This window comes from Larus michahellis, chromosome 2 (assembly GCF_964199755.1).
Source record: "Larus michahellis chromosome 2, bLarMic1.1, whole genome shotgun sequence".
In the NCBI taxonomy this organism is placed as follows: domain Eukaryota; kingdom Metazoa; phylum Chordata; class Aves; order Charadriiformes; family Laridae; genus Larus; species Larus michahellis.
The window spans coordinates 33,124,474-33,147,757 of NC_133897.1; the positions used below are offsets into that span (position 1 = coordinate 33,124,474).

General features: G+C 38.9%; 1 protein-coding gene across 2 annotated transcripts; it reads left to right on the forward strand.

Moving 5' to 3' along the window:
* The first annotated feature begins 423 nt into the window (after positions 1–423).
* LRRC72 (leucine rich repeat containing 72) lies at positions 424–20,272 on the forward strand. 2 transcript variants are annotated; one of them, XM_074573444.1, is made up of 9 exons: positions 424–462; positions 2,033–2,106; positions 5,499–5,568; positions 7,989–8,070; positions 9,557–9,670; positions 13,760–13,849; positions 15,836–16,000; positions 17,187–17,214; positions 19,887–20,272. In XM_074573444.1, the coding sequence occupies exons 1-9, from the start codon at positions 439–441 to the stop codon at positions 20,050–20,052; spliced, it is 813 nt and encodes a 270-aa protein (XP_074429545.1). In that variant the 5' UTR covers positions 424–438; the 3' UTR covers positions 20,053–20,272. The 2 variants fall into 2 exon arrangements, with proteins under 2 accessions (XP_074429545.1, XP_074429546.1); XM_074573445.1 differs by lacking the exon at positions 9,557–9,670 and having other exon boundaries at positions 19,887–20,271.
* Positions 20,273–23,284: the final 3,012 nt, after the last annotated feature.

Here is a 23,284-nt window from a genome sequence, read left to right on the forward strand (position 1 = left end):
ACGCTTCCTCAGGCACCAGGGTGACCTGCAAATGAGTAGTGCATACGGTGTAAAGTAGTTGTAAATTCAAGTCACAAGTGTTCTCCTGATACATAGGTGACCGATACATACATGCAAGAAGGATTTGTGCTTTAAATAAATAATAAAAAAAAAGCCAAACACAGAAGGCCCAAAACCCCACAAGGAATGAGGCAGGGGTGAGGTGCGTCTCCCCCACCTCCCTCAGCCGCCGCCGTCCGGGCCCTCCCGCAGGGACGCCCGAGCCGCCCGCCAAGCCCCGGCTGCATTAACTCTGGGGCTGCCCGGCAGAGGCCCAGGCTCCCGTTCCGGCTCTAGAGCAGAGCCGCCGCCTTTCAGGGAGCACCGAGGCCGGGCCGTCCCCCCCTTCCCCTAGGGCTCGCCCTCCCTCCTCCCGCCGCCTAGGAACGGGACGCTAAAATGGCGGCAGCCGCCGGCGGGCAGGTGAGCAGAGCGGCGGCCTCCCCCCTCTGCCCACCCCGCCAGGCCCCGCGCAGCCCGCCCGCCCCCGCAGCGCTCCCGGCCCGGCCCCGCAAGGCGGGGGGCGCCGGCCTCGCCCCCTCCCTCTGCCGGGCCAGGGGCGCAGAGGAGCGGGGGAAGCTCTTGGCACCCCACAGCAAACGGGGGCGCGTTCCCCACTCGCCCTGGCGGCGCGGAACGGCCTGGGGCGGTGGCTGGGCTGTGCTCGGCTCCTCCGAGGCAGCCTGGCCTTGGGGGAAGGATTTGGCCGGGAGCGGCGGGGCGCCCGGCCGAGCCCCGGGGCCGTGGCGTGGTGTGTGGTGTGAGCCGGGGGTGGCGCGGGGGGAGATTCCCGAGGCGGGGCGGGGCAGGAGGCCATCTCAAATAATGGGGTTCGAGAAACACAGAACTCGGGGCACGGCCGTCTGAGTGTGGCCGTCGAGCTGTTTGGGGCCTGTGTGTGCAGTCGGCCTGCGCTCCCCGGCCGTGTGTCTGTCCAGCAGCCGCCCGGCCTGCTGGCGGTGCCTGGGGCAGACCAACGCGCCTACGCGCCTGGGGTTGTGGCACAGCTGCTGTCCTCCAGACAACACCTCCTGCTCCATCGGTAGGTTTTGTCTGTGTAGAAAGAAAAATACGGCCCAGCTTTCTTCCCCTGCCTGGCGGCAGCTGTCAGGCTGCTGGCCGTACCGAGTTCCTGGGCAAATGGCCACTGTCCCAACAGGAGCTGTGAGGAGTAAGTGGCAATTGCCCACTGCAGGTCCCCGAGCTCCTGCTTCCTCTCCTCAGGACGTGCCACAGGCCCGGCACATCTGCAGGTGGACCCGCGGTTACTGTGTGTATATTCAGTGTGCCCAGAACACGCTGGAGTCTCTGCGCAGCCAATGCAGGCTGCTCTAGACATGCCCATCGGTGCTTCCGGGCCATTTTGTGTTTGCAAAGCTATACCAGTTTCGTGTTTTAAACAATGGTGGTCTGAATGGTGTTGGGCGTAATAACTCATGTAGTAAAACCATTTTTTTTCTGATAGACATTTTACTTCTTATCAACCACTAGTAACTCCGATCCATAACCCTTATGTTACTAGGATTTGTTGCTTTTACAAATTATAGCACATCAGTAGTATACTCTGAAAATCAAAATTGTGCCTACATTTTTCAACGTTAAATGTACAAGAAGAGCTTTCTGGGTGCACAGTTTTAAAACATTGTGTGCGTAAAGTAAAGTTCTATAAAGTACAGTTGCAACTGTATTGCAAGGTGAGCTGTTGTTGATCACCTGTAGTGGGCTGGCTGACCTGGGTGAGAAGCCCATTCAGCAGACATTACTTTTTTACTTCACGACTGTGAACTATGATTCTCCGCAAGAAAAGAAAACTAGCGTTAAGTGTAACATAACTGTTGGAGTATTTTTATCAATTTTAAATAGAGACTGATATATTAATGATATATTAACTTTGGTATGCATATTAATTTAGACACAATGTGTATACATTATAATGTAATGAATCTGTAGTTGTGCAGTATATTATGCTGACAAATGTACTGTATGCTGTCAGGCAGTGGAAAAACAGCTGAAGATCTGTGGCTTTAAGAGGAATGTGGACGTCTTAGTATTGTATCTGGCTGGACAGTAAGTAAAATATGTTTCTCTCTGGCTTTTACTAAAAGTAGAGCACGGTAAACGGTAGCCTTTCATAGTGCTTTCTGTATCAGATACTCTCTGAACATCATTTGTATGTAAAATATCAATAAATCGTATTTATACCTAGTCCATACGTGTTGTGTAGGAAGAATGGTGAAGCTGTACTGACATACGCAGCAGAGCTCTGCTCACAGTGAGGTAGTTAACAGCCTCAGCCCTAGATACACAATCCTTCTCCACCAACCCAGAATTGCTCGAGGGTCTGTGAGTTCACAGGGTTGTGCGTGAACGTCTACCACAGGGAGCAGAGGAGTGAGGCTTAATGGGCTGAGCTCTGCCTGTTCCAACTGGCTCGTGAGGCTGGGTGGAAAGAGTATCAAGAAGGCAAATGAACAAGCACAGGACCTGCCCAGTCTAAGAACTGCCGAATTTCTGACCTCCCTGAAGAAATCTGTTACTGCAACAGTAAACTCCTTTAGCACCTTTGAAATTACCTGCACCTCTACTGTTAAGAACTGAAGGGAGGGCAGGGCAATATGAAGGGAGTACAAGAACACTTGTTTGGGGCTGGCAGTACTGATCAGAGAACTGATCTCTCAGAGCTTTATGAAACAGCCTAAGATGTAGGGCAGATGAGGAGAAGAAACCCTGCTAAGTGAAGGAAGGCAAAGCTTTCATGAACCTGTGGGTGATGTAGGTTGATAGAGGTGTGTGCTGTAGAATGAACATGCTGAGAGGCTACCATAGAAAGATGGATACGTGACAGGGCATACTTCAAAGTTTCTGAAAAGCATACTTTGAATTTCTGGCCAGGGCATAATTCCAAGTGTTGCATACCTGTCTGCAGCCTCACAACTGCATCTAGTGTTTGTACGGTTGATATCATATATAAAGAACTAAATGTAGTTTAATAATTTAGGGACAAAGTTTTCAAGCTCTCTAGGTCCTGTGAATGCAAAAAAAAAAAAAAGTGTTAAGGGATTTCAGTGTTATCTAGCCTGTTTTTAGTGGAAATCAGGTTGTCTTGAAAATCTAAAGGTGCCCACTGGTATCTTTAAATTCCTTAGCACATCTCCTGATTTACATTTGACACTTTGTGAAAAGAAAATAAAACCTATATTTACAGTCAAAATTATTAAAATGGGTATTTTAGAAAGAAGAAAAAGTACATAAAATCTAAGGGAGAAGTTTCAATAATGAGAAAATTACAAGATGCATATATACATTTTCTAAACACTACAAGAAAAATATTTTCGTGCATATGTGTAAAAGAATTATGACTGTATATGCAGTCTTAATAGGCATATTTTCTGATTTTAAATTCTTACATGTTGCCTTCACTGGCTTTGAAATTTTTTTTTGGTATGGAATGAAAAGAAATGTTCAGATGGCAGATACAGAAGTGATCTGTCTTCCCATGAAACCATTTTGAGAAAGATGATGCAAGCTGGCTTCTTTGATGATGGGAGAGAAGTGAATTCCTTTTATTCTATACCAATTTATATAAACCTTGAAGCTCAGCCAACCTCAATATCAGATCATGCCTCCTTAACTGTTGGTTTGACATGATTTTCTGCTGGCTAAAATAAGAAAATGAAAAAATAATAATTAAAGTCAATCAAATAAGAGGGAATGAGATTATATTTTTAAACCACTACTATTAAAGGGACATAAAAAAAAAGTACTTTTGGACACTGAAAGCTGTCATCTTCGGAAAACTGATTAACTTAGCAGTAGGTACGAAAAGAGTGCTGCAGGCCAAAAAGGATCAGTTTGTAAGAGACATGCTAAGTCTGGAAGGCATACAGAAAGGGACAGGCTTTTTTTAAATGTTAAAGGAATTAAGCTCTACCTGGGGCAAATTAAATGCCTTAAAAAAAACCCACAAACCAAACAGATCAAGGCTTGGAGATAGTCAAGATGAGGCTGTTACTAGAGAGGGAGTAAAGCCAATTAAAATGTAAACCTGTAAACTAGGTTTAGAATGGCAGTGACAAAGAATATGAAGAAATTTTGACTTTGCTACCTCAGAAATAGTGTACAGGTAGAACTGAACAGAAGAATTAGATAGTAGCTCTGTAAGAATTCTGTATGTCCTGTCAACACATCCTTATCTGCTTGTCTGTACTACTTGCAGTAATGTATTTTCTTGTTACTAGAAACGTAAATACGTGTTTGCAGGGTTCATTTTTATGAACTATTTGAGGGAGCCAAATACACAAAGTAGCAGCATGGGAGAATCTGATTTTCAGAAATATAGGAGAATAAATGAACAGCACCTCAACTTTGTAGGGTTTGCTCTTGACAGATTTTTTTCTTCTTAAATGCAAGATCAGAAAAGGTGTCCACTCCCCGTTTGTCTGTAACTGGAGGGTATGTAAAAAAAACCCAAAAAACAACAAAACCAAAAAAACCATGGGAAACTAGAGACTAAGCTTCGCAGTTGGAAAACAGGCAGATCATTTTAGGCTGATGATGTGAGGTTAGTTTTCATCAATTCTATTAGTTCTTTCTGAAACACTGTTAACTACTTTTCTGAAACAAAGTCTTGTAACATGTTAAAATCCACAAAGAAAGTTTTATTAAGTCTATTAAAATTTGTCATTAAAAGGTCATCTATAATTATTCTAGCGGAAATCAGGAACATTTATTTAAAGCAATGAAAAATAAGGAGGAGCAATTAGTAAAAATTACTTGGCAGCTCCCTAATATTCTCTGGTTAGTAGGTAATTTGTTATTTATAGTACACTAGCAAGCTCAAAGTGCTAGATACACAACTAAACAAAAAAAACCCTACCAGCACATAGGAGATAGTTCCAGCCTCAGTGGATGTGCAGTTTTATTTAAAACAAGACTTAATGAGTATGAGTTTATATGAGGACAGGAGAGACGAGGGGTGAAAAAAGGGCAAAAGATTTCACAATATGGGCTAGTATGAAAAAACAAATGTACATGGATGTCCTTGGTGTCTGCCTTCTCTTGGCTTCTCTGGTATTGGGGCTGGACAATCCACACGGCACCTTCGTAGCAATTTTCATTTTGGGTTTGTGTCCCCAGGATGGCAAACATCTCCACTTGTGTTCTGAGCAGTTTCTACAAACTGCAAAGTACGTGGGACTCATTCTCCCTGGAAAATAAATGGGAAAAAAAAGTTTGTTCCCATTTCTTTACCACCTGCTGCTTTTTTATGCTTTCAGGTGTGTAGAATGCTTACACCATCTCTGCCATCTTGTCTTCTGCAGATTTCTACAGAAGTGTGGCTTTTTAGTGCTTGTATTATAGTCTTTATAAAAAATTCAACCATTTATTCCATTTATTAAGTGATTAAGCACCATTAATGTTAAGAAATTTTTTACTCTTTTTTTTTTTTCTTCCACCAGAGGACTAAGAATTATCCCAAGTCTGTCACGGTTTCATAGATTAAGGTATTTGTGGATTAACAACAATAAGGTAATAAGGTATACCTTTAAAGAACAGAACAATGCATCTATAATCCCTGATTATTATTTCATGATTTTTCTAACATGAAGTGTTATGTAATTTTCAAGCTAATAAATTATTTTTGATTTCCAGGCAAATTTAACTGATTTAAATATGACAGTTTTGAAGAAACGGTATTTTGTTTTACATTACAGAGTGTAAGCTGATACATTTTCCGTTAGATTCACATCACATTTATAAATTTTGTGGATTTAAGAAGCTGAGGTTTTGTGCTAATACTTTAGCAATAAAAGGAAAGATTGAGTATATTTAGAAATAAGTTATTGGCAAAATTGCCTGATAGCATCCTGATACCTGAGGTCTGGGATAGCAGTTTCCAGTGTCTTACTTTCTCCATCTGTGCAAACCTAGATGATAGTGTTTATTATATCCTGTAGGGGTTTTAAGACAATGCTCTGTCAAAATCTCCGTACACTACAGTTTCCAGCCAAGTCTAAGCACATTGTATCTTACACAAAATCATCTATTTGACAGTAGAATTATCTGATTTAGAAATCTGCAAATACATAGCCAACCATTATTAAATGGTTAAATCGAATCCAAACCTTCACCATTAGCCACTGGTAATAAAAAAGCAAGAAAAGTGATAAAACCAATGAATTTCTAACCTGTTTTTAAATATGTTACTGTACAGTAGTTTACATGACTTTCACAATGGGTTCAAGTTCTTAAAAGACCAGCATTTCTTGCTCGGGTAAATAAGTAGCTCTGTGAGCAGCAGAAAAAATAAATTTACATTCCATGTCACTTAGGAGTGTATGTATATCTGCTGCCCCAGGCTAACATCAATTATATAGCATCTTATGTCGACTTCATTGCAAGACCTGTGGTTATCCAACTATTTTCAAAAAAGGCAAAAATATGGATACATTAAAAGGTTGAACTAAAATCACGGATATAATAGACTTTCCCTTGTATTTCTAAAGGACACTGAAGCATAAGAGGAAATGGCTTGTTGACTGAGCAGAACTGATCTTGCTGACCATAAAAGATAAATAAATCTGATTTTTGCACAGATCTAACTTTCCTACCTAAGCAGTAACAAAGAACCTTCTTCTGTTGTTCTATATAAATGGTGTGGAAATGTCATTTTCTATATAATTTGCATGGAGAAGCCACTCAGTGTCTTTTCCCTAGAGCATAGGCTTTTCCTGTGCTCTAATAGGGGGAGGATATTTTTATGAATTCAGAAGATCCGAGATCTTTTTTTCTTACCTTAAAGATGGATCACAATAATTTTGTCACTAAAAAAGTAAATTTCAGTTAATCCTAAAAAAACCAAACTTGTCAAAGGTAGGGAAACACCACTATATAGAACAGGTATGTGTGGGCTGTACACTGTACTAGATACAGTAACCATTGTGAAGAATAGGATTTTTTTATTTGTAGAATATTGCTGTTTTCACTGAACCATTTTTTTCTGAGATGAAGGAAAACTCAGAGAATGGTATTATTTTGAACTTTAAAGTATCTTTTCTCAGAGGATTCAAGACAATTTTAGGAATGGAAAAAACCTCTGTCTTATTCTCCTGCTTCCAACTTTCAGATGCTGTTAATACAAAGAGCAAAGCGCATTTGTTTTAAAATCAGTGGCCCAATTAAAGGGCTGAAATCCTTCCCCTACTAACAAGTGGCTTTGCCTCACAGAAATCAAAATAGTGTCAGGAACAAAGTTCTGTTTGTTGTTCTTGCATTTAAACTGTAGGATAAATACTTAGGCACCATTAGTACTCTCAGTTCTCGACTGTTACAATGGTCAGTTTGATATCCCGTGACATGTACTTTACCTTACATTGGAGTCAGGACAATATTGGAACTGAGCTCCAAGCAAGGCGATGAGATTTCATAGGAACTGAAAAGAACTCTTTATTGGGAATATACCCATACATACATGTTTTTTTCTGTAACTGTAATTGATTCTGTAAATGCAGTTAAATATAATTTTTGGAAATTTAGAGCAAATACGTGATCTTTGGACCTGCTGATGAAGAAATAACTTTAAAACTAGATGCTGGGCTTATTCCAATTATATATTTCAGCAGTATTCTTAACGTGGTATTATTACATCCTACAAGAATGCTCTCACAGTAAAAAATATTTCAAATATGAATAGAAATAAACCAAAATGTGGAGACCAGTAATTCAATTAAATCTTTCCAAATACAAATATTAAATTTTTAGTTCAAGAAATGAGGTAAGGCTGTGCTACACGTATTTGATGTGTAGTTAGTATTTCTAATAAAGGTTCAGCTGTCAAGAGAAATATAAGAAACTACCTGTAGCTAAACAGTTTTCAAGATGCTGTGTTTATACTTGTCCAAAGTTAAATTTAGACTGACATATGGCAGTTTTCCTAACTCTAATTTCAGATTCAAGATTTAACCTTCTTGATCAAAAACTATTGCTTGACTGAACTCTATCTCAACAATAATGAACTGACAGATATCTCAGGTACCAATATTCCCTTTTTAGACTGTTAAGCAGAGGCCTGTGCTTTCTTTTCTGTGTATTGGCATTCAGATTTATAAAAGTGGACAACATAGGTAACTGCATGGTTGAAAGCTCCTATGAATGCATGACAATACACGTTAATTATTTTTTTCTTAGAGATTTAATTGTTCCAGCATCTTTGAGTAGCTATACAGTGATATGTTTATCCTGGTCTAAAGGATGAAATGTCATTCACTTCAATGTCAGGCAATTGTAAAATATTTTTGATCTTACATGACCATATTTCATATTGAAAATGAACACGCAAAGCTCTTTTTACATGATGATTTGTAGTTCTCTTGCTGACCAGGTACTGCAAAAGCTGATAGAAGTAGCTTTTGGGAGCCATTTCTGTTTATATGATGAAAACCTAATAGCAGTGCTGACAGACTTAACATGAAAATAAAAGCGTAATAAATTAGTAAGTTGTCCCACTTATAAGGTAGTCACTAAGGTTCTGCAGTTTCTTCATGATGTAGTTACATTTATAATCAGAAGTCTTTTGTAAAGTTACCGCAAAACTGTTTTATTTTAAAATTGCATGTGTTACACTTCTATTTCAGTTTTGCTTGCTCTTGTAGATTAAAGTGGCTGTACCAGATTAGTGAATTTGTGAATAAAGAGGCCAAAGTGTAAAATTTGTCTATATTCTAGCCATTTTAAATGTTAATATTTTACTTTCCTCGGTCCTTATAAGATGTTGGGATGAGAAATGATGTTGATTGGTTTCTGTGAGATTTTGAGAAAAATGGATGCTTGAAAGAAAGAAACGTGGGCAGAAGAGACAGTACAGGAGATAGCCAAATATGGGCCAATAGAAACAGAGGGCAAGTATCAGTGGTAGAGAAATGTGGATGAGAAATACTGTAGAGAATTTAGAAAATGAGGTGTCTACACCTAATGTGGTGTGACGACGTGCACACATAGTCTGAGTCAGCCACAACAATATTTTGGTAGTAACTTTTTAATACATTAATAATTATTTAAAATTGAACTATTTTCTAAGGAATTCAATATTTATTGCTTGTGAGGCAAAGGTAGTGTTAGGGATAGACTATTGTTTGTGAGGCAAAGGTAGTATTAGGTAAGGGTAAAAGGAAGTGAAGATGACAATCAAAGATTACTGGGATATAGGAGGAAGGAAGAGAGGAAGAAGAGAGGGTGTAGTTGGTGTTGATTTGTTGAGGGAAGGGTGATGGGCACAAATGGAAGGAACTGGAATGAAAAAGGTTAGGTATATGTTCAAAGGATGTGACTAGAAAGATGAAAGGGATATTGAAATCTCTGATAATTTTTATTATACTAATCTCATGCAAGGTATTACCAAAAGGCAGACATAGATGGATAACTAGAATTTTGAATTAAGCATGCAGCATAACAAAGTAATTATTTAATAAAGGCAGTCAGGTATGGTGAGAATAATTCATTGTTTTTCATTTTATTTCAGGTGCTCTGAAACACTTACGTGCATTACAGATTCTCTTGCTTCACAGCAACCAGTTAAAAAAACTTGACAAAACAGTGAAGGAATTGGAAGGAATGATAAGCTTGCAGACCTTAAGTAATATCTTATTTTTATTTTGCAGAATAGTGAGCATTAGTTTTTTAGTATTTCTTACCAGGATATTTCTTGTCTGTTTCCGCATCATTTGCCAGTAGCTTTTGAAGCTAATTGTCAATTTCAACCAAATTTGACAGAACAAAGAGATCTCTAAGACACAAAAATTCCATAGAGAGTACCTCAACTCAGAAGAAACTGCCAAATGAGTTCAGAAGTTTAACTCTTCTTGGCTGCTGGTTCCCCAGTCTCCTGGATAAGTAGCTTGGAGGCAGTCAAAGCAGTTTACTGCTACCTTTTTGTAAGGGAACATGGGAGTACAGTGAGATTATCACAGAGGTGAAGGGAGTTGAGAAGCGGATGTTGTTGCTGTTGAAAGTGTGAGTGATAGGTTATAGAACCCAAATTCCGCCTCATTAATTCTGGTGCTTGTAGAACTTAGTTTCTGCATCTTTTTGGCAGACTATGGATTTCTAGAGTCTAAGAATAAATATGCTTTAGATACTAAGTATAACAATATCTGTTAAGTAACATACTTTTTCATATACTGGCTGGAAATGAAAGTAGCATAGGCTCTGAAATTTAAAATTAAGTTACACAAGACAGTGTTAGTGCCACTAAGTTACAGGGTAAGAATTAGCCTCCAGGGAAAGTAGGATTATATGGTATTAACCTATTCAAAGTGAAAGCGTAAGCAGTCTTCTTCCATGGTTCCTAAAGGAATGTCATCATAGGTCATGCCAAACGCTCAGTACTTTGAGAAAACAGGAAACATGTTTCACATCTTAGTGACACAATTAATAGAGGTGAATGTCATCAAGCCATACCTCCTTACGCATTCAAAAAATGGAATGTCTGATTACGGGAAAGGAAAATATGGCTTGAAAAGTACACTTTTAATTGAACTTGACACTGGGCCAAAATTAAAAAACAAATCGAGTGTTTAGGAAGACAGCATGCCAGCCAAATTATTGTAATTTTTTTCATTATATGCAAGGTTGAAAAAATAGTCCATTTAAGAATGGAGTTGTTGGAAATGATTAGGCAAGGTCTGGACAGACATCCTATGTATGAATGGTGCAGTCACTTGAATTTAATGTTATAGCTCTACCAATTAATAAGGAGCTTCAGCAAGCACAGGGAGTTTGTTGTACTTGTTGCAACCATCTGTGGGAAATAAAGACAAATAGAAGATAGTTAAAGTGCTGCTGAGTTATTATGAATGGCAGTCACAAAGACACAGTGAAAATCGGCTGCATATTGGACTAGCTGCCACCATAGAAAAGCAAGCGTTTATGAGAATTTTCAAACGATATATAGAATATACCCATCTACCCTCATAAAAAAATTGTTCTTTAGTTCAAAGATACAAAAGTGAATGCTAATCGGTGGAAGAAATTTAATAACTTTATAGTCATTCCTTTTTGACCTTTGCTGTCATGAAATAAATGTCAATGTGTTTGTTTCAAAGAAATTTCATAATAATGAGTTCTCAAATTAACAGGACTCTTACTGGTTTAATAAAATGCGCTGTCATATTTGAAGTAAATGACAGCAGTAAATGAACAAAATAAATTTTCAAAATCTGTTTTGAGAATGGGAGAGTTGTCACTGTTGTGAGGTAGATCTTTTTTATTGCTGGACAGTCTGATTAAAAAAACCCACTTGCTGGCCTTCGACAGAATTTTTGGATGCATAATAACATTTTATTATTTTGTGGCTCTTGGGGACGTTAGAACTATTACAATGGAGCAGTCTAATACACTATTATTGTTCACTTCAGAAGTAACATCCAGCTGCCAAAATGGTGCGTTTCTCTTCCCTTAAGGCTCTCGTGACTTTTAGCCACTGCCCCGCACTGGATTTGGAGCATAACACCGTTCTTCACCAGGCGTTTAGGGAAGACACTCAGCTTCTAAAGGTTTACTGAGTGAGTTGCTCACAAGTGCAGCCTGTTGGGAGATACGGAGGGTTTCTTTATGGGCTCACCTTGTGCTCACATCTCCCTTTTGGAATCCAAGATTTTTGTTATGAGCTCTGTAAATTGCCTCAACTGATTTATTATCCACAGCTGATAACATCTTGCAGCTAGACCTCAGAAGACTCCTTTTCTTCTTCAATATGTTTCTACCACAGTAGTTCCGTTCTGCCCCATGTGGGTTAGGCACACTGTTTTCCTACACTCCAAATAGAGAAAACAGACAAAACTGTGGAGGAAGAAAGCATTATCCCTAATTTGTAGAAGTAAAATTGCATGACCTTAACAAAAAAGTAGATAGCAGAGCCAAGAATTGATCCCAGATGTTTTGTAAAATAAGACTGTCTTGATCCATACAACGGTCGGATTTATTGTAAGAATGAGGAGTAGAAAAATTAATTTACTCTAAGACAAACCGACAAATCAGTGTTGATGAGGAGGGACGGGCTCCAAGTAGGATCCAGATTCAGGAGTACATAGTATCGGCCCTGGTTTGTGCATCGGACCTTCATTCCATTCCACTACCAAACATACCTGCTTTTAGACATCTTTCTGAAACATTTTTCTCTCTGGAATGCTATCACATATTTTCTTGACTTAAGAACAGACTTATCAGGTATATACCTAATATTCTTTCTGATTAACACTTTCTAGAAAAAATAACTATATACTACTTTGTTTGGTAAAAATGGAACTTTCTTTTGCTGCCACCTTGTGGGTCTCTTACAACTTCTAAGTACAGTGTTCTTTTAAAATTTGTTAAAGAATTAAAATATTTGAAGTTCTCCTCTGAATACACGAGCAGGTGTTTTTTGTGGAGGAGATACCAAATGCTTATTCCAGCCTTACTGCACCCCCGAAATAACTGCTAAATCACATCAAGCACTGAGCCCTCTTTGGCGCTCATCCTGAACACAATGCAAAGGCATCTTGCAGTTTACAAATCTGTGTGGAATATATACAGACTTTTTTCTTCTTCTGTTATCTCTTATTTGCTTCTGTAATACCATCTTTCCCTCCCTAACTGCTAAAATTACATGTGACAGGGTTTTTTTATCCTAGAGTGAATATTAGCCACAGTCTTTCCTCAAAAAGAGAAAAGCAGACCAGTGTAGACCTTGGTAGAAGTTGTCAAAATTATCAATTTAGGATATATTTTTTCTCTGCTCTGATCTCAAGGTAGCAGCCTCCTGATTATTTTTACTGTCTCAGAAGAACAGCATTTCCGTAAGGAGAAAAAGAGGATTATTATGTTTTTCATTTAGAGAAAAGCCCACACCCAACACCACTTGTTTGTTTGTTAGCTGATCTGGGAATGAGCCGGTTTCTATTTTAATCAACCTCAGATATCACTCTCTTGAAACAAACTGATCTGGCATGTCAGGTAGGCAAATATTCCACATCTGGCAAAGCAGCAGCACAGCGTTGATACCTGTCTCTGTGTTGCAAAGGTTTGGTTAGTCACGTAATGGGAACCTGAACTTCAGTGTTTTAGTCAAGTTGCTAATGGGCTTTTGGGGCTTGGTACCTCGAGTCTCGATGAAAGTTAGTGGGAAAACATCAGAAGAGTGGATGTTTACGTTTTATATTGTGTCCATGGGATAAAAACTTCCTATCATCTATGACAAAGCCTTAGGTGTCCAAGGCTCGTCTGGTTTTAATAACTCTCCCCTTACAAATTTTGCATCTTACCTTTAAGCTGGCACACCTAAAAGACTACCATTATTTAAAATAAGCATCAGCTAACAATACGTAAGGAAATCAAAGGCAAACACTTAGTGTTTTTATCTGTATGTCATAAAAAATAGAAAAAAGCCTCCAAAGGTGTGGAGTGCATGATGGCACCTTTACTCGGTTCTTGCCTGTGGTATTTTGCATACCCTGCTATAAGCCACTTCTGCAGTCTGTGTTTAGTTGCGTAATTTTTCATGTGTTTTGAAGGCTGTGCGTGGTTTACTTTGTTTACCCAGCATAAGAACAATTTGAATTTGATAACATTTTGTATAAAATCTAGTGATTTTTAATTTGCTTGCCTTGCTAAGTTAGATGTTTTTCTTTTGCTGGATTTGGTTTTCTGTGATGATGTTTGGTTTTTTTCTGTATAAATTTTGCAGACCTATTCCATAACCCTCTGGCGCAAGACCCAGACTACCGGCTTTATGTGGTATACTTCCTTCCTTCGGTACAGCTCCTTGACAGGAAGTGTAAGGATTGCTTTCCTCTTCTCACAAAGCATTGACAATCACTTTTAATTTTAATCAGTTTGGAAAATAGGTGAATTAATGTTGCCTGTTCTTTTACATGCATTTGTTGATACAGGAAAATATTTAATGAACAGACACACATTTTTTGTCACATTTGTCAAGCAAATAGAGTTTGCATGGCATAAACAGTTCACTTCGCCAAATGCTTTTGATTTCTGCCTTTTTCTTTTTAAATTCTATATGTTTATCTTGTATCTTGGTCTATATATTTTGGGGTAAGACAGATAAAAGCCTGTGCTTAGAAACAAGTACCTACATTTGTCCATGCAAACTGGTATATTCGCTTGGGTGAGTGTGTTTACTTAGATATGGATAATATCCTCAGCTATCTACATGTTTCCGTACAGTTTAAATATGTATATGCACATTTCTTGATGAGATACATGCTGACCAAACTTTCAAATATAAATCTTCATAAATTAGTAAGAGATCTTTCACAGCTTGTCTACTGTAAATTCTACAGGAAAAGGAAAAAATTGTCTTAAGAACAGCCAGATGATAAATCAGTCGATCCATAAATGTGCCGCAGCTCACACAGAAAATCAGCTTTGGTTATTTTTGTCTCTGGTGTTTGGAGAGCTGCGTGATTGGCAGGAGGACTGAAAATTAGTGGAGAGCACTGAGAAAGGTGTTGATTCTTACCCCAGCTCTACCTCGCAAGAAAGTAGCAAGGAGAAACAAGGTCATCTCGTCCCCAGTCTCTAGGAGAATGAGGATGCAGGATTTGAGCGAGGTGGCCACGGGGCATCTGCAGGTGCTGGCAGACTGTGTGGCTTTGTCATGAAGGAAAGCTGGCGGATGGACCACAGCATGTGGCAGGGGTTGATGAGGAGCTGCTGGATCTGACCACGTGGCCATTTGCTTACACATTCTTTTTGCACTGGTACCTCCAGTCTCTTGAATATTTGTTCTTGTGTTACATTTGTGCTTAGCACATCTGTCAGGCTGTTTTATTAGTGATCATTTTTGACTAGGGAGTGATGACTGAAGCTTAATGTGCCGGAAAATACGTGTTGCATTTACAGGTCTAGAAACACTTCCGTAAAACTTCCTGGACTTAATCTCCTAAATACAGTTATTCTGTAATCAGTCCTGGATTAAGACTTGAGGCATTAATTTGTATCAAGCTGTACCCTGGACTTTCTATTCAGTGAACTATTTCTGTAACATTACAAAGCTTCTTCACCATCTGTGGAACATTACCGCAGCATAGTACTGGCTGTCTCCTTTACACAAGACATGTGCTCACACTTCTGTTACTTCCAGGCACGACTACTGCAGTTCCTTCCTAATTGGTCCCCTAGACACCATGACTTAAAAACTTCCCTGAATTCAAAATGCTTCTGCCAGAATTAGTTACTTGTTCGAAACCTTTAACTCACTTCTGTTCCGTAGCTGAAGTACTGGATTAGTATGCAGTTCATATCACCGGAAGTTAAAATCCCCTATTTGACGTAACAGTCTCAAACTGTTTGAAATTTAAAATTATTTTTGAATTAAAGTGCAAAACAGGAAAATTTGAAGCTTTTCTTTTGATTGCACTCCTACAGTTTTCTCTGTAATTGAGCAATGGGAATTGAACTGGCCTTGAAACAAGACTTGTTTGTGCTATTCATAAAGAAACTTCCAAATCTTTACTAACTTCTGCAGTAGGTCTCATTTCAGCGGTATGAAAAGTCTTACTTTCTGGTTTCTTGGTTTTAAGCTTCTGGTCCTACTGCACTCAAACGACAGGTCTTCACCCTAAAACCTTAGGAAGTGTCACTCCATGTTCCCACTCTGAATTGTTGAGTAATTATGCAGATTTACACCGCTGTTGTTACAAAACTCCACAAAAAAAAAGTGAATCACCTTCTGCATGCAGATAGATAACATCAGCCTTTTAAGTTGGTAGAAAAAATAACATTTTTATATCCCTTTAAACAGCAGTTACACAAAAAGAGAGGGAGTCGGCGCTTCATCTTTATAACCGCGAAAGGTCTTGTCTTGTGCAGTCAATAGCTTTTGGAAAGCGAGTAAATACACCCCTAGGAACTACAGCGGGATCTAGCAGATGCACTCAGCCAGCCAGAAGGCTCACGATGCCCTCAGGTATTTATAACAACATAAGGGAAAGCATACATTTTTGGGTGATTTGAATTAGAAAAAGTTCTTTTCATTCATCTGATAAAAAGTTACTGGTTTCAGTAATAAAGTATAAGTGCATTAGGCACTCAACCAAATTGCTTCATAATGTAAGTGGTAGTAGCAGCAACAGGCAACGAATCCTACACAGAATTGTGTCTAAAGGTGGCTGAACAAACAAAATTTCTTTTTTTTTCAATATGTGTCTTGTGAGTGTTTAGTTTTACTTTTATTTAATTAAAAACGTCTCAGTGCACTGCTAAGCTCTTAGACAGTGATGAGCATCGTAGAGTTTTGATGCCCTCTAGTGCTTTTATAGAATAATCTCTTGAATAAAGTATTTTCTTCTAAATAGCATTTTAAATTTTACATATCTTACCTAGTTTTGTAAGCAGATCCTTTTTTATGCTTTCCAAGCTGAGAATATTTTAATGATGTCTTATAATAGCATATAAAGTAATTTTTAGAGTTCTTAAAACACTCAGATCTGGAAGGCAGCATGATCCTGGCACAAGAAAACAGGTGAATACCACCTGGCACCTTGTGACTTGTACTGTGTGACAATCCAGAACAAACCCTGAAATGCCACAGTCTTGTTGGCTTTTTATATGTTTTGAAGATAAGAAAAACAATATTATGCATAGATGACTGAAGTGGTAGCATTTTAAAAGTAGTTTCGATGAAGTTTGGAACAGTAATGAAATACCTGCAAATTTTTTTAAATGTATATATCACATTATTAAACCTGAAAGCAGTGTATTTAGCAATAATTTTGAAAAGTTTGGGAAAAAAAGGATAGTTTAATCATATTTGATAATTTATTTGTTTTACTGATAATTATCAAAGTAGGCATACAATTGTCTTGATCTCTGCCATGCAATCATTCACTTATATAGACAGGGGCATCATTTTTCTGTGAAAGAAAAAAAAATGCATGGAAATGTATGTCTACAGGAAATAAAATACAAGAACTACATAAACTTAAAAAAAACCCACAGATATTTGTTTCCACATTAATTTAATAAAAGATTATCTTGAACATCTGCTAGTTTTCAGTTCATTTGAATAAGTAATTTAGGATCACGATGGTAATCCTCAGCTAATCAAAATGCTGCTCAGCCATTAATGTCTTAATTTGAACTTTTTGTTACAGGTTGTGAATTTGGCAATCACACAAATAGGTAAGTAATTTTTTAAATTTTGTTTTTCTTTTGCATCTCTGAAACATTTACTTAATTTCCTCTTCTCGTGCCTAAAAAAAATACCCTAACCAGAGAAAACATCCAGTAAAAATGAGCTTCTGAAAAAAATTCTGGTATTTGTATTTAACATAGTCACAACTCTATACTATTCCGATGACACAAACTAGCCACTGCTGTCTGACATTTAATATTGAAAGGTATTCCACATTTGGAAATGGGTATATAAAAATGCTATTTATTTATAAGATCAAATACTGAGCACTAGAAAAAGCGCACTTTAAGTATTAGAGCATCAGAATAGCTGTTCTGTATTATGTCCCTGAAAACTTTCTCCTGACTGTCTGTTCAAAAACACATACTGTCTGGAAAATATTATGAGTTGTAGAATGAAACTCTTTTAGTCTGTACTTGATGTTACTTTTATTCTGTTTGGTTTCAAAATCATAGAAATAAATGTAAAACTTATCTCTGTTATCTCTGTGTCTGGATTGAGACAGTATAAAGGTTGCATTTTGATGTGATGACATTTTTAGATGCTATCTTTATAAGAGTAAATTTACAAACTTCAGATATCAGGTTTGTTTTCTACTTTGTGGCTTTACATGTGAAAATATTTGAAAATTTTATTAAAGAAAATAGTAAAAGCCTACATATGATGATATCCTTTAACAATTTAATTTTATATAGGTACTCACTTTGAGTACAGATCTTTGCAATCAAGCTGTTTTATGTTTAAAAATGAATTCTTACCTGCCTTCAGTAGAGTGTCCTCATTGATAGAATGGATGTACATGTGTACTCTTCGCTGTGTTAAAAACTGGCTGGATGGCTGCGCCCAGAGAGTTGTGATTAATGGGGTGAAATCCTCTTGGTGGCTGGTCACCAGTGGTGTCCCTCAGGGCTCAGTTCTGGGGCCAGTTTTGTTTAATATCTTTATCAATGATCTGGATGAGGGGATTGAGTGCACCCTCAGTAAGTTTGCAGACACCACCAAACTAGGTGGGCATGTTGATCTGCTTGAGGGTAGGAAGGCTCTACAGAGGGACCTGGACAGGCTGGATCGATGGGCCAAGGCCAACTGCATGAGGTTTAACAATGACAAGTGCTGGGTCCTGCATTTTGGTCACAACAACCTCAAGCAACGCTACAGGCTTGGGGCAGAGTGGCTGGAAAGCTGCCCAGCAGAAAAGGACCTGGGGGTGCTGGTGGATGGCCAGCTTAACATGAGCCAGCAGTGTGCCCAGGTGGCCAAGAAGGCCAACAGCATCCTGGCTTGTATCAGGAATAGCGTGGCCAGCAGGAGTAGGGAAGTCATCATGCCTCTGTACTCCGCACTGGTGAGGCCTCACCTCGAGTACTGAGTTCAGTTCTGGGCCCCTCTGTACAAGAGGGACATTGAAGTGCTGGAGCGTGTCCAGAGGAGAGCTACCAGGCTGGTGAGGGGGCTGGAGACCAGGTCATATGAGGAGAGGCTGAGGGAGCTGGGCATGGTTAGCTTGGAGAAGAGGAGGCTGAGGGGAGACCTCATTGCCCTCTACAACTACCTGAAAGGAGGTTGGAGAGAGGTGGGTGTTGGCCTCTTCTCCCAGGTGAATAATGACAGGACCAGAGGAAATGGTCTGAAGTTGTGGCAGGGGGGGTTTAGATTAGATATTAGGAAGAATGACTTTACTGAAAGAGTGGTCAGGCACTGGAACAGCCTGCCCAGGGAGGTGGTTGAGTCACCATCCCTAGAGGTATGTAAGAAATGTCTAGATGTGGCACTTCAGGGCGTGCTCTAGTGGCAGAGATTGTAGGGGGGGTTTTTTTGTGTGTATGATTGGACTCAATGATCTCAAAGGTCCTGTCCAACCGTGAAGATTCTATGATTCTATGTCTGGACAGTTTTACATTCCTCTGGGTTTTTTTAATGCAGCAGCTTAGGCTTTGCAATGACTAAGTGTGTTGTTCTCAGTGGAAATAGTCACACGGTTTATATTAGGTGTGTGTTGCTACAAGTACATCTTTATGAAATAAGTTCTTATAAGATCAGATTTTAATATTGTATCGCAGTTAAGAGGTTTTGGTCGAACATGAAGTCCTTATCAATTCTGCACTGATGTTGTGAGTGCCACTTTTCTCTCCCAGACTGCAGCTGTGGCAGGATACATGAACGGCACGAGCTCACAGTGTTTCTGGATTCAGAGCTTGGAGAAGGGATATTTGCCTGGTGGCTGGTTAAAAGGTCTATGTTGAAATAAATGTGCATTTGCATTAATGGGTATCATATCACTATGAAATCATAAAATTAGTTGTATGATTTCCATTGAATCAGAGCATTAAAAGTATACAACAATTATAATTTGGGGGAGAAAAAAGGCAGTGAAAACAAAATAACATTTTAAAGTCTACTAAAAATGTATTTTAAATAATTTATGGCATGGTTTTTTTACATTAGGATCCTGTGATTTTGACCTTTTCTCATTTTGTTTTGCTTTCTTAAATTTTTTAACAGAAGGAAGCCTTATAAATATTTAAAATTTTCAAATCCTCACTATTATTGTCATTATGATTTCTAACTTCAATGTCTACACAGAGCGGGTCTAGTAAATTAGCTCCAAAGTAGTTTGGAAACATTGAGATAATGCGCATTCGCTTTGTTCTTTTTGCAGAGTACCATTTGAGAACCTCGAAGATGCCGTTTTAGTACGGGCAATGACAAGATCTCTAATGGAATTTTCCTCTGTTGACTGGAACAAAGTAGCCACCTGTCAAGAAAGACGGCTTGAAAACAAAGCGGAAGAACCCCATGAGAAGCTGACAATCCAATTTAGATGAGTGCTTTCTTAAGAAAAAAATTATTCTTCTCTCTAGTATGAAGATCAGCCTGTTAAGTAAGTTAATATCTCTATGAAACAAGTACGGTAAAACATGCATCTAATTGAAGGAACTTCCAGCAAAAAAAGTATTAGTGTAACATTCCTTTTATCATCAGATATGTAATATGGAGAGCGAAGAAATTAAGAAAATAAATGATAAATAGTGGCAATGTTACAGTAAAAGTTGCTTGGAATTCTTACCATGCTTTTCTTATCAGAAATTATTAAAGCTAAACAGCAAGTTAATTTTTAAGAAACATAAGGATAAGTAATTTAATTCCTTATAGTTTTTACTGGAGATTTAGACTTACCGTGTTCACTAGCAGTAATTTGTCTTCCTCCCTCAAAATTAAGATAGGAGAAAGCAACGGCTGAGCTTTTCTCATTTCTGAGAGGGATTTAAGTTTCAATTTGCTAATTTGTGTGCTGCAGGAAGGCACTGACAGCTCTTAGTTTTATCAGTGTGCTCATTTGGCCTCAGTACCGTGGAACCAGGAGCTCTTAAGCTTGCTGATGTCTAGCTCTCGTCGGTGGCTGCGAATATATTATCTCCCGGGATGCAGCCCCTGCGTCTGGTCCTTTTGGAGAGACAGGACGTGCTGTCCACAATGCCCTGCCAGAAGACTGCCGAATGGTTTTAACACACTCTCCTTTACAACCACAGGGGTCATACAGTGCTGTAGCACTACACCTGACACACTCAGCGTCTAAAGCCTGTTACCACTAAAGGAAGCAAGGGCCAGATGGGCATATAGATGGAAATTAACACATTTCCTTACATCTTTCTCCCTCCATTCTGCCAAAGGCTTAAGGTCAATGCTACTGACCTATCAAAGTGCCTCATCAGCCTGTGGCTTGTCGTCTGAGTTCCTTCTTTCTTTCTTAGTTTAGCACAGAGTCAGAGGACAGTCAAGGTTGGCAGGGATCTCTGGAGCTCATCTAGTCCAATGTTCCTATTGAATGCAGGTCTGAGATTCAGTTATCCAGTGCCCTGTCAAGGTGAGGCAAGTTTTTCCAGTGAGGGAGATGCCACCATTTCTTGGCAATCTCCTCCAGTGTTCAGTTGTACTCCAGAACATTTTTTCTGATATTCAGATGGAATTTCACCTGCAACAAGTTGGTCCTGTTGGCTATTGTTCTGTCACTGTGCATCCCCTACCTCTATAACTGCCTCTAGGTATTGTAAGACTGTGATTAGATCTCCCGAAGTCTTCTTTTCTCTGGGCTGAACAAACCAAATTCCTCCAAGCCTCTGATCATCATGGTGGCACCCTCGCTAGACCTCTCTTGTTTTTTAATGTTTCTCTTGAACTGAGTTGACCAAAATGGGACACAGTACTCCAGATGTGGCCTAGCAACTGTCAAGTGGAGTAATGACACCTTTGATCTGCTGGCTGAACTATACTTTTGTCTGGACCGATGTATGGCACCATTTACCTTGGGTGCTGCCAGGGCATGCAGCTGGCTCCAGGTGAGCTTGCTGCCCACCAGGACCTCCAGGTCCTTTTCAGCAGACCCAGACACATCCCAGTCTGTGCTGCTGCTTGGGATGACTCCATCCCAGGTACAGGACTTTATCTTTGTTAAATCTCCTAATTCCTTTCACCTTTTTGATGTTAGATTCCTTCCTTTTTTTTTCTGCTTCCCTATTTTTCTTGCTTAAAGTTCCATGCATTTTGTAAATGTCCTTAAACTAGCCACATCTTTGTGGTTTTAAAAGGTACATCAACACCTTGGTTTTGATTAGGTTTCAAGAATGTTTAATTTCTCAAATTGAATCAGTCAATCAGAAGCTAGACCAAACTGAGCTTCGGTTAACGTGTTTTCTTAAAGAGGTCCTCCCTAAATTACTTGTCTGTTAGGATTTAGTAGATGTAATCCCTAGTTTTTCTTGAGTCTTTTGAACTTTTGACAGCTGACTGTGCTCATGGAGGTAGTCTATGATGTAATCATTTCCTGGTGGAAATTTCACAATCCCAGAATCTGTAGATTTTACACGTCAAAATAGACATGGAAGAGGCTGAATTTAAGAGTTTCTCTGAAAGCAGACTGTATCCCACTTGGAACTTGGAGCTAGACTAAGGTAGCAAGCAATGTCATTTCAGAGTAAATTTCATTGATTTTAAATATTTGGATCAAATTAGAGGCACAGTATTTCCGGCCTGGAATGTTTTTCTGCCCCTGTCTTCTTTTGATTAAAGAAAAATTAAAGTGAAATGAAGAATTGTTTGTTTTCTGTTCAGAAAATGCTGCAGTGCAGTGTTTCAACATAAAGAATTTCATTACAGAATCTTTAACAACTAATTTAACATTTTCCCCAAAGAATATAGATTTTGAAAAGAAAATATACATTTTACAGGAATAAAATGACTTCTTATAATCTTTTTGAGTATATAGATGGCCTCAGAGAAGAAGACAATGAGTTAATTTATGCATATGTAATCTTTGATGGTGAGAAGTCCATCAAAATCTCTTAGATTTTGCATTGTTGCACACAGGTGTCCCAGGAATGAACAGATTAAACAAAAGAACCCACCCTGCCATGGCATCCAGAAGCTCTTCATTGTAGTGTTTGCTCTCTGTTCACATACGTAGTTTGCAGATGTTGCATGCTGTCCAACCAGCCACAAGACGGTAGAACCACCACCATGTCCACCGTACTTGACAAGGCAACGCTTTCCATATACTCAACCTTTGTCAAAGGGTTTGAGTCTGTTTTAGAGCCATTAGTGAAAAGGGAGTAACGTTAGCTATTTATATATGAAGAAATACTCAAATTATGACGGTAATTTCAAATTTTGGTAATTCCCCTTAGTTAGATGAAGAAAACCCTTCAAAATCTACCTGCATCAAAATTCTAAAGTGATTTGAACATGCAACATTTAGTTCGCTAGAAGATATGCTCAGACAGTTTTTTAAGATTTTTTTATTAAGATATTTAAGATATTTAATTAAGATAGTTAAGCTCAGAAGCTTTTAAAATATTCTTAATTCAATCAGATTTCCTGAGGTGAAGAAAACAGTGGAAGAGAGAGTAGATATGAAAAAACACTTAGCCTGAAAGTGAACTAGGGAGGAAGAACTGTGATGAAGGAGGCTAGACAGATTCACACCTACCATGTTCTTATATCTTGCAAAACAGCTGAAGAAGCGAGAACTCCATCTCTACTAGTGGAGAGGAAAATCCCACA